Source organism: Bombyx mandarina, chromosome 25 (assembly GCF_030267445.1).
Source record: "Bombyx mandarina strain Sakado chromosome 25, ASM3026744v2".
NCBI lineage: Eukaryota > Metazoa > Arthropoda > Insecta > Lepidoptera > Bombycidae > Bombyx > Bombyx mandarina.
In genome coordinates, this window is record NC_143231.1 from 840,400 (window position 1) to 851,820 (window position 11,421).

An 11,421-nucleotide genomic window follows, 5' to 3' on the forward strand; every position below is an offset into this window, starting at 1 on the left:
GGAAACACAATACTAGATATGTGTGGAATATTCTCGATAATTCTAGGGATGTGGTATCGGCTATAAAAGCGTTGCAAAGGATGGCACGCAGTTAGTAATCCAAATTACTCGAAGCGAAACAGTGAACGGATCACCTGAAGCGAAGCGGAAAAAGCGAATCGAGAGTTTTAAAGTGTTTGTTGAGTGTTTTAAGTGTTGAATATAGTGTTAACTTGTGATTCGGTAGAATTTTTATTTATCCCGAATCCCAGTGCGTAACATTCTTATTACCTTTACTGAGTCTTTAGCGACAGGAATCTGTTTGACATAGCTAATGACAGTGACCACTTAAGTTAAGATTTTGACTGTCAGAGGCCCTAAATTGAAAATATTCTATGACACCCCTAGGGAGCAAGGTCTGAACACGTTCGTCCTGCGTCCTCACTGCGGAGAGGCGGGTCCTGTACAGCATCTCGTCTGCGGCCTCCTGCTCGCCGAGAACATCTCCCACGGCCTCCTACTCAGGAAGGTAACTAACAGCTGCGGAATAAAATAGAGGATAGTCTAATAATAAGAATAGTGTTGAGTGACTTCAGCCCCCCCACAAACTCTCGGAACTAGCTAACAGCTAAACGGGTTTTGAGTAATGGTGATAGTCTGTATTTAAAGTCATAGTAAAGGTAGGCGGTACATACTTCTCCAAGAATTTTTTTTGTATTACTTAAATGGGTGGACGAGCTCAGCCCACCTGGTGTTAAGTGGTTACTGGAGCCCATAGACAATTACAACGTAAATGCGCTACCCACCTTGAGATGTAAGTTCTAAGGTCTCAGGTATAGTTACAACTGCTGCCCCACCCTTCAAACCGAAACGGATTAATGATTCTCGGCAGTAATAGGCAGGGTGGTGGTTCCTACCCGCGCGGACTCACAAGAGGTCCTACCACCAGTAATAACGCACGTTATAATTTTGCGGATCTCATTTTTATTACACGATGTGTTATTCCTTCACCATGGAAATCAATCGTGAACATTTGTTAAGTACGTATTTCATTAGAAAAATTGATACCCGCCTGCGGGATTCGAACATGAGTGCATAGCTCAACACGAATGCACCGGACGTCTTATCCTTTAGGCCACGTCTGGTTATATTTACACGGCGCCTACTTCCTATCGCCAGGTACCAGTCCTGCAGTACCTGTACTACCTCGCCCAGATCTACATCGCGATGTCTCCGCTCAGCAACAACTCGCTGTTCCTCAACTACCACAGGAACCCGCTGCCGGAGTTCTTAGCTCGAGGGCTCTGCATCACTCTCAGTACTGACGACCCCCTGCAGTTTCACTTCACCAAGGTATCAGATGTAGTTCTGTAAAAACCACGCTATGTTAGTTGGCTCAAAATTTTTTTTGAAGTGATAACTTCTTTAGAATCGTTGTGATTTCAAACCGGATGCAACGGAAAAAACGACAGGTAAGAGACACAAATACAAAAATGTGTAGGATGAAGCCAGCAAAGAATGAGACAGAAATATACATACTATTTAATACAGCGCCATCTGTGAGATTTTTTAATACTAACGTGTGTATGAAAGCTCTTGTAGTGAATTTTAATTTAGGATTATACGTGAAATTAAAATATCAATTCACAGAGCTACCTTACAATTATTTACTAATGACAAAATTTTACATATACTTAAGACGTTTAGGATAATTGTATTTTAATTTTGGAAGGTTTCACTTCTACCACGTGTGAATTGCACACATGTTTTTTTTTTATCTTGCATGACACATGGTAAACACATGGGCATCCAACAATATTCTTACTTAAAAAAAACAAATATGGTATTTTTTTTTATTATCCACCTGGCAACTCTAAGCTTCGTAAACCTCGACAAAACACTATCCTATGAAAAATGCTAAAATTAAAGGAGTGACCATTGCAAAGCACAGGTCCGGCCTCGCGTGGAGTACTACTCTCACCTCGCTACCTACGCTAGTATTTGGGATACACCAGCTGCTTCCATTTGATCCATACAGAAGAGGGCCGTTCGGAGGGACTTCGGTTTCCTCTGTATTCTGAACCGTATGTTCCATGGGGAGTGCTCTGAGGAATTGTTTGAAATGATACCGTCTTCTCGTTTTTACCATCGCACTGCCCGCCATCGGAGTAGAGTTCATCTATACTACCTGGAGCCACTGCGGTCATCCACAGTGCGTTTCCAGAGATCTTTTTTGCCACGCACCATCCGGCTATGGAATGAGCTCCCCTCCACGAGCTTTCCGAGCACTATGACATGTCCTTCTTCAAACGAGGCTTACGGAGAGTACTTAACTGTAGACAGCGGCTTGGCTGTTCCCCTGTCATTGCTGATGTCCATGAGCGACGGTAACCACTCACCATCAGGTGGGCCGTATACTCGTCTGCCTGTACGGCAATAAAAAAAGACCATTATTGGAGGTGACGAGACATACTTAATTTAAGCTATATGTACACGCTATTTTGCGCACGTGCAGGAGCCGCTGATGGAAGAGTACAGTATCGCAGCGCAAGTGTGGAAGCTCAGTTCATGCGACATGTGCGAACTGGCAAGGAATTCGGTGCTCATGTCTGGATTCCCGCACGAGGTACAAATTTTTATTATATATTTATATTTTTGTACGTTTTTAACTATATCTCATTACAAAATATATTGGGAGTACTCATGGCCGATCACAATGGGACACAATAAACATTAGACCTGGTTACATATTTTCCTTATTAAATTCCATTTGGTTCAAGGAGTAAAATACAATACAATATGTCCAAGTGTCATTGAGTATTTTTATGTTTTTGTCATTTTTTTATTGCTTAGATGGGGGGACGAGCTCACGATCTACCCGGTGTTAAGTGGTTACCGGAGCCCAGACACATCCACAATGTAAATGCCGCCTCCCACCTTGAGAAATGAGTTCTAAGGTCTCAGTATATTTACAACGACTTCCTTTCTTCCTTCAAACCGAAACGCATTACTGCTTCATGGCAGAAACAGGTAGGGTGGTGGAACTTACCCGTGCGGACTCACAAGAGGTCCTACCACCAGTTACGTAGGGTATCCGAGTTTCGGTTATCGTCTTTAAGGTCGAAGCTACTCAATACTTTCATATACTTTTATGACCCATCTAAGACAGGCGACTATACAGGGTAACAGATATTGGAATGCTCATATATGGCTAAATCTTTGCTCTTATGAACTCGGTTAGAAAAACATGTTAAAATTTTATTTTTTCCAATCGGTTGGTGGCAACCCTATGTGGCTACAAAGGCAGCTAGTTTTTATAATCATTACAATTACAGATGAAGCAGTACTGGTTAGGGCCCAACTATACCAAGGAAGGTGTGGCCGGTAATGACATAACTCGAACCAACGTACCCGATATCCGCATTTCGTTCCGTCACGAGACCATCCTCGATGAGCTGACCAACATATTCAAGGTACAGTTGCAGTACCCTTCTATAAGGAAAGCTCAACCTACCACTTAGATGACTAGATCACTCTCACTCTCTCTCTTTCTCTTCTTTCTTGTTCCTTTTTAAATTGTGTTTGTTTCGCCAGTCGTAGACGTGAAATACGGTTTTAAGGTTTAGCAGGGAAAAACTGTAAATTATCCAACTGATTAAATTATTAAACATGTGACATTATAGTGACTAAATGCCAAGCTAAACCTTGAAACTGTTTAGAGCCAATAAATTTAGTAAAATTCGTCAAAGGCATTTCCTTCCTTCCAGCGTTTCCTTTCTGATATGTTCAGTTAAAACTTACTCAGACTTGCAAAAAAGTTGGCTTCTAACGTTAAAATGTTGACAAAATTAATCATAGCAATTCTAGAAGATAAATAGATTAGTAATTTTGTTTTCTGAACACCTTTATGGAATGCCAAGTTTAAGCAAAACTGCCATAATATTACCTCTGAGGCTTCCGTGTATTATAGAAAACGAAGTATTTAACTTAACGATATATTAGTAACAAATGTCCCGTAACAGAATATTCAAACAAAATATCTGTTGCTCTCACTATCTTACACTTGACACAGACACGGGTTTCCATCAATCACTGAGAAACTGATGTATGTGAAGATTTTTGTTTCGACTGAACTGTGATTGTTTGTTGTTAAATTGAATGTGTCATGTTTTGTGTTTGTCTATAACATTAGCATAAGATGTGGAAAATTTAGCGATATAATTTGATAATTATCAAATAACGCATCTCTATAAATTTGTTTATTTTGACGATATACTAGTTTGTGAGTTTTACTTCTTTTTTTGTTGTTTATAAAATGAACTTAAAAATTATTGAATAAAAATACCGTAGATGCTTTTCGAAAATGTGATAAAAGCGAGCTTAAAGCTCAAATTGGCTTGTGTTATCTGTAGAGAGCTAAGTGTTCAGTGACGTCTTTGCTATATAACATTTTAGCTTTTATTTAGGCTGTGCTAAAAAGTTTGATTAACCTTAGTAAATAGTTAATGTATTTACACCTCTATGGAATGTAATAATACGTGCTATTTCAGGATGGTATGTCTACTCAGAGATAAACTACACCCACGTTCAAGACAGTGGTTGCTACTAAATATATATATTATACTATATTAACAAATAAATGGATTGTAACTTAAAATTTAGCCCCAATACCGTGTATTTAGGTTAAGATCCATTGTGATAAATGAAAAACGAAAGATTGAAAGTGCCATTTCGTTGTTAATGCTGAGTCTCTTTGATATAATGAACTTGTAGATTCACATACCCATAACGTTTATTGAACGGTTCAGTGAAAGCTTTTATACTTTTACATATTGATGATTGAATCTAATTATTAACAGTTTCAACGCATTCCCTTGTTGTTGTGGAGACGAGCGCTTTACAAGTAACAACCTGATGAACTTACCATTTCAATCATGAACTAATTTATACAAACGTGAATCATGCGATAAAATTATAATGTAATATATTTAATAAAAAAGGGAATATTAAAAATGTAATCATGATTTATCTAAATACATATATTTATTTGAAATCCTTAAGTTATTTGATGGCATAAAATTGGCACTATCAACCTACATTTTTATACGTCTATTGGCTTCAGAATAATATAAGATTCCTAAATATTATCAAGATTAATTTCCATATACACGAATTAAGGTAAATTGATTTTATATTGCTTTAGCTGTGTTGAGAGTTTTTTTTAAATGGAATAAATACATACGTATGTATTTGTGTCGTGTATGAACGAAAAACAATACTAGGCTCGCTACATGGATGTTATTCTTGTACTCGCACAGAAGATATTTCATTATGAAACTTTCAGTTCAAGATAAGGCACCCATGACAGTTCTCAGTTTTCGTGAAATTGATACGTACGTGACGTGCAGTGTGTTCACGAATGATTCCGATTGAGAATTTGTCAGTAATAAATTTGCCTTTAAATGGCAGGAACGGCGATTTGCCCGTGTAACCTAATTAATAGATAAATAATTACAATAAGTAATCCTCATATTATACATACGTAAAGAAGTATAACATCTATCGCGTTGCTTAGTGTATTTGATTGATTAATAAATTAACGCTGTTTTTAATTTTACTCATCCTCACATTTTGATATTAGAATCAGACCTATTGAAATTTGTAGGCGGTACATACCAATCATATTCCCTCATACTCCCCATAAATTTGTGCGAAATTGAACCACGTGCAACTTGATTGAATTGTTAGGAAAGATTTAAGTGTATATGCTGTCTATTTCTGTTATTACGATACAAACTATGAAAACTAGAGACCAATGGACAGCCAGGGTTGCAAATGAAAATGCCACGGACTGGTAAAAAGATATTGCAGTCCCCTAATATTTGCCTAGCGCCAATAGACTTTTTGAAGATTTCTTAATTGAAGAGGAAATAGTATCGTAGGATGCCGTTTTCTAATTATTGTTTTTCTTGCTTTACCAATTTCTCATTTTTCAATAGAAAAATCTTGACATCTTCCTGATAGCCTTAGATAGCAGTAAATTATCTCGTTTCGATTTCCACCCTGTAAAATATGAACTAATATGTTTTACCCTCATCCCTTTGTGTCTACCCTCTAAATTTTGAGAGATGTAGCCTCCTAACTATAAGCTAGTTTGTATCGACTTTATCGATCGTGGGCTCCTTCTAACACAGTCGTAGTGTAAATATTCACATCTATTAGTAAATCTGCATTCTGCCCTTGCGCATTTTTGTCTCTTTCGCTCATGTCTGAAGTGAAACTTTGGCGAAAGAGACAAAATGCGGTCTAATAGTTCCGGGGCTCCACGTTCGATAAGGTCGTATGTGTCTACTATTATTGTGTATTGCTTGATTGTGATTTTGTTAACGTGTACGTCAGTTTGGCGGGTGTAATGTGTGTGATCGGGAGTTGCTTACTGTTATTTTGTTTTGTAATAAAACTGTATGCAAAATGAAAGGGCCTTAAAGTCGGTTATTATCGGTGTATCTAAGTCGGTTAATTTGAAATATTTTTTTAGAAAAAATGTACACGATGGTATGTATATGTGGGATTATAGGGCTAAAAGTAGTGGATTTTAACTTTGACACCAAAATCTACTAATTTAAAAAAAAAAAACTTATCACATTGACAACCGATGACTGACATTGACATTCATATTCTTTTAAAACAAACCTAGTGTGCCAGTGTGGACTGACTAAAAACTCTTTAAATAAGATGTAAAGACCGATCCTCCCACATGTATAATATTGATTGTAGTATCAAAACATTTGCGAGATTGAAGTGGCTACAGTCTTTATCAGTTACCTAAGAACATTCCCCGTGAAACTCTTAACGTTCGGACCTAAGCTTCGCATCACTAAAGGACCAGTTAACAATAATCATTTGCATTACGCGTCATTACAAATGATCCACAGATTACACTCGTCATTCCGACTAAACATAACTGCTCTGTCGTCCTTAATATTGAAAATTTTCAAATATTAAAGGTAAAAAAAGCAAAATTTTGCTTTGTATTCGTATAACTCGTGTTCAATATAGAAGCAAGTACCTACCATGCTCTGCGCATATGATTTTAATTCATATAAAATAAAATAACAGAACCAATATAACGACACTTAATAATCTGGGTGCCGATTTGCCTTTGGGTTTCAAGCTCATCCCTCAGATAGTTGAATCGGAGTAAAGAGTACATCCATTGTAAATTATTTAACCTTCAATATTTGGATAATTTCAATTATTTAGTACTTAAGTTGTCATTGTTGACGCTACACTACATACATAATAAAACTGTCGCAAAACAGTTTGTTTGTTTATGATAATTTTTTAATCTTTATTAATCAATGTTTATCTTATTGTTGGGAATAAAATTCGTATAATCGATTTGTTTTCATTCTTTATTAAAATTCTATGCATCTTGTTTAAATTCGAGTATAATTTGTTCGGTATGAAATTTGTCTTAATTATACTTGCAAGTCTGGAGCAAGACCACATTTAGCCTTTTTTCTGAAACAGTCAACCTAAAATTCGTTTCCAATATTATTTTGCTTAGTTAGATCGAGACTATAAAAATAAATTAGGGAAGTTAAGCCAGTATTAATTACAGAGAGTTGACCACACATACTACAGGCTATTGACCACATTACTACACAATCTAATAACTATTCTTTATTTTCCTTAAATTTTCTGAGTAAAACTTAGGAATCTATATATTTTTATTATTGCCCATGTGGGGAGACGAGCATACAGCCTATCTGATTGTGGGTGGTTACCGTCACCCATAGATCTCAGCAATGCCCGGGCAGAGCCAAGCCGCTGCCTACCGTTGTCTATATATCAAATGTCAGTCTCTCGACTATATTACAATCTTAGAATATATTAGGTAGACAATTTGATGAATTTGAGATTTATATTTTATAAAAACAAATTCGTCTATTTGACATTCTCCATCTTATAAAACTCGTCTAAAAATAGTATTAAAAGTGTAAATCGTAAATTATTAAATTAAGTAATTCTTTTACATATTTTGTATTCACGACGTGTTTTGTTGACTCAGCTACATCGATGTGACGCATCGTTCTTCTTCTAAGGTACCGTGTGCTCTGTGGTCATATAAAGTTAATGTTTCGCTAACATTTTATTTAATTACCCTATACATTTCATTATGACGAGATGTCGAATGTTTTTTGTGCTAATATTTTAACGAGATATATTGTTCTAATATTTAAAAGAAATGTCATTCCAAAGATTAATAGAACGGAGGATTATCATGTGGCTGCGAATTCAATCTCTTTTCTCAACATGGTCAGTTTACGTTGTAAGGACTCGATAGAAGAATTAACTGCGTAGACTAGGGTGGTACCGATTTCTTTGTCGCTTTTTTCCATTGTACTACCTACTTGGGGTTGACAAAAAACTAAATTAAAGATATATAAGCATGCTGAAAATAGCATTTAGTTAATTTGACCCAATTGTAATTGTAATTGTAATTAACTCTTCCTGGTCTGATAGAAAAAAGACTTTGAACGTCATGTCTAAAATGTTTTGTTTTTGTCTTAGTAAATGTGGTCAGGAGATATTAAATTAAAAAATTCGTACTCCCGGGATACCCAGCTGGGTCAGAACCAGCGTTCGCTTCTGTTACTTGCTAAAAACCACGTATGCTCCCCCAACGCCTTCTCTAATTATGTTTCGATACGCTAGAGAGATAAGTTGGAATTGTTGCCAACGATAGAAACAGGGGTAGAACGTGATTCTCGACACGATAAGATAAGAATCATAATCTAAAAATTAAGATCACTAAGTATTTCGCATATGTATTTTACGCGTATCGAGAGGTGAAAGCCTTTTTTTTAAATTGTTTAGTTGGGTGGACGAGCTCACAGCCCACCAGGTGTTAAGTGGTTACTGGAGCCCATAGACATCTGAAACGTAAACACCGCCACCCATCTTGAAATATAAGTTCTGAGATCTCAGTTCAGTGAGATATGAGTATATCATAGTTACAACAGCTGCGCCGCCCTTCAAACCGAAACGCTTTACTGCTTCACGGCAGAAATAGGCAGGGTGTTGGTACCTACCCGTGCGGACTCACAAGAGGTCCTGCCACCAGTAATTTGGTTTAAGCACCGTTTTTTCAACTTAACAGAGCCATTTGAACTTGAAATTTGGAAAAAATATTATTATCTTGAATTACAAGGACATGTTGTGTATTAAGTGAAATATCGCCTAAACCAAATTGCCTTTTATCCCTCATTATGATGTACGGGGTCATACCATACAGTATTTAGTGAACATCAAGCTTAGATTAATAATAATAATAATAATAATAATATTTATTCAAGCCTCTCAAAATGCAAACACGTACAAGAATTCTTAACACTAGTATAATAATATACATGGCTTTTTTGATGATATACAATAACAAAATTCCCTGACTTTTATGCTAGGAAAACCTGTGTTACAAAAGTCAGATTGGAAGACCCGTATTAAGAACTAATTATAAAACAAGCCAACGGTATATTACTTACTACCGACCAAGTAATTTGTTTCTGGGCGAGGGTATCAAGGTAAGTATTAAAACTTGATAACTTATACTATTATGTAGGTACTTCGAAAAAAAATACTTGTGGGAGTTTTGCTTTTGTCTGTTGGTGTGTTTAAATGTGGGAGTGATAAAACTTATGCAGAATATTACATTCGTATAGTTTAGCGTGGTATTAATTTTATTCTTTTAACGAATTATTTAATTTCACTTTTAAATTTATTTTGATTTATTGCAAACAAACTAAAAACATTACAAAAATATTAAATACATTATTGGTAACTAATTTGAAGCCAGTTTTTGATTATCGATAGATTGTTGGCCTATAAATTACAATTTCTCTACACTTTTTTAATTTTCAATTAGTCTTAAATTTGAACGCGAATTTGATACTCTCTTGCATTGTAATAAGACTAATAATCTTGAGTATTTTGCACCTGTTTTATTGTTTTGTTTTTATAACCTGTCTCTGATTACTATACTATATATACTACAATATAATAAAAGTTTTTTTTTTTTCATCACAAAATGTCAAAAGAAATGAAAGCAATTAATTCAATTTTACGTTACGTAATAAGAAAAATGATAGACAACTCTAAAGAACCGTTGTCCAGTACCCACTTACTAGTTCATATAATCATGTTTGCATTTATTTATCAGGCACACAACACACATCAAAAGCTAGTACACCTGTTTTAGCACACAGCTAAAAGATACCAAAAAAAAACAGTAAAAAAAATATGGCCTTTAAAAAAATATTAAACATTAATAAATAGAACAAAAGACCTTTTGGCTTCATAAAGCATAGATAACATAAAATGCTCCGTAAATTTTGACATATTCTTTAATTAACACTGAATGCAGACAATAACGTTAAAGAATGAACAGATACTAAATAAGGTTTTGACTAATTATCAGCATGGTTCGCGTTTACAGTCTCGGCAGCCGCCCAGCAATTCTTTCAACTTCGGTTCGCCTGTGATTCCACCTCCAGCTAACTTCTCTGCGCCCACCGTTACTTTGAAGAGACCCTCGCTTGTGTAATCTGTTACAAAATGTAGCTAGAAGATTGCGGGTCACTGACCTCGCCTACAATTATTAATGTCCGTAATTTATGACCTATTTAGCTCATTTACGGTTTTGATTTTATCCTGTATTATAGTATATTATATTAAATTTAAAAAAAATATATTTAGTATTGAATTTAGGAATTGATAAATTATTTTGTTTAGAAGTGTTAAAATCTCCTATCAAAAATTTGATTTTTCATGAAAACAAATTAATGTCACCGTTGATTTGAAAATAATAATTACCCTTCTTTCTGACTTTTTATTAATAATTTTAGGAATTATTAATTTAATCTTGCTTCCTAGTAATTATACAAATAAATAACTATAGTTGACAGCGTATTGACTTTTATTTACCTAACGCACCAAACTGTTGTATTTCGACGATGAACTGCCGCCATCAAGGAAATATTTGCCTTTGTACTTGTGGAGAGCTTATTCTGAATAATGTTCTCTTAGAATATAGGCGTTATTGCTCACTACACAACTGAGGATTCGACCTCATGTGTCAAGGTGGGTGTCATGGCATTTGGGTTGTGATTTCACAATGGGTTCCTTTACACCAGGTTTGTTGTACATACATCAAGTATAAATTAAACAATATAACAACGACTAAATTCGAATAAAAAGTCAGGTAATCAATGTCCGCAAAGATATGATTAAACAGTGATAAATAAAACAGCGCTTGCTTTGAAAAAACAGAAGATTTAAGCTAAACCCGATTTAAGATACATTTGATTATTATGATATAATTTAAGATGAAATTGCTGTTTGTAAACAAATATAAAATTTAAGATTTACTTAAATCAGATT

General features: G+C 35.3%; 1 protein-coding gene across 27 annotated transcripts in view; it reads left to right on the forward strand.

Moving 5' to 3' along the window:
* Positions 1-10,945, forward strand: part of LOC114248401 (AMP deaminase 2) — a 57,467-nt gene extending 46,522 nt beyond the window's left edge. For 11 of the 27 annotated variants that reach the window (XM_089738430.1, XM_089738438.1, XM_089738439.1 and 8 more), the window contains 5 exons: positions 388-508; positions 1,159-1,332; positions 2,495-2,605; positions 3,315-3,452; positions 10,460-10,945. In XM_089738430.1, coding sequence (XP_089594556.1) covers positions 388-508; positions 1,159-1,332; positions 2,495-2,605; positions 3,315-3,452; positions 10,460-10,585 — 670 coding nt within the window. In that variant the 3' untranslated portion in view covers positions 10,586-10,945. The other 16 variants (XM_028181628.2, XM_089738450.1, XM_089738451.1 and 13 more) reach the window with 5 other exon arrangements.
* The last annotated feature ends 476 nt before the right edge of the window (positions 10,946-11,421 follow it).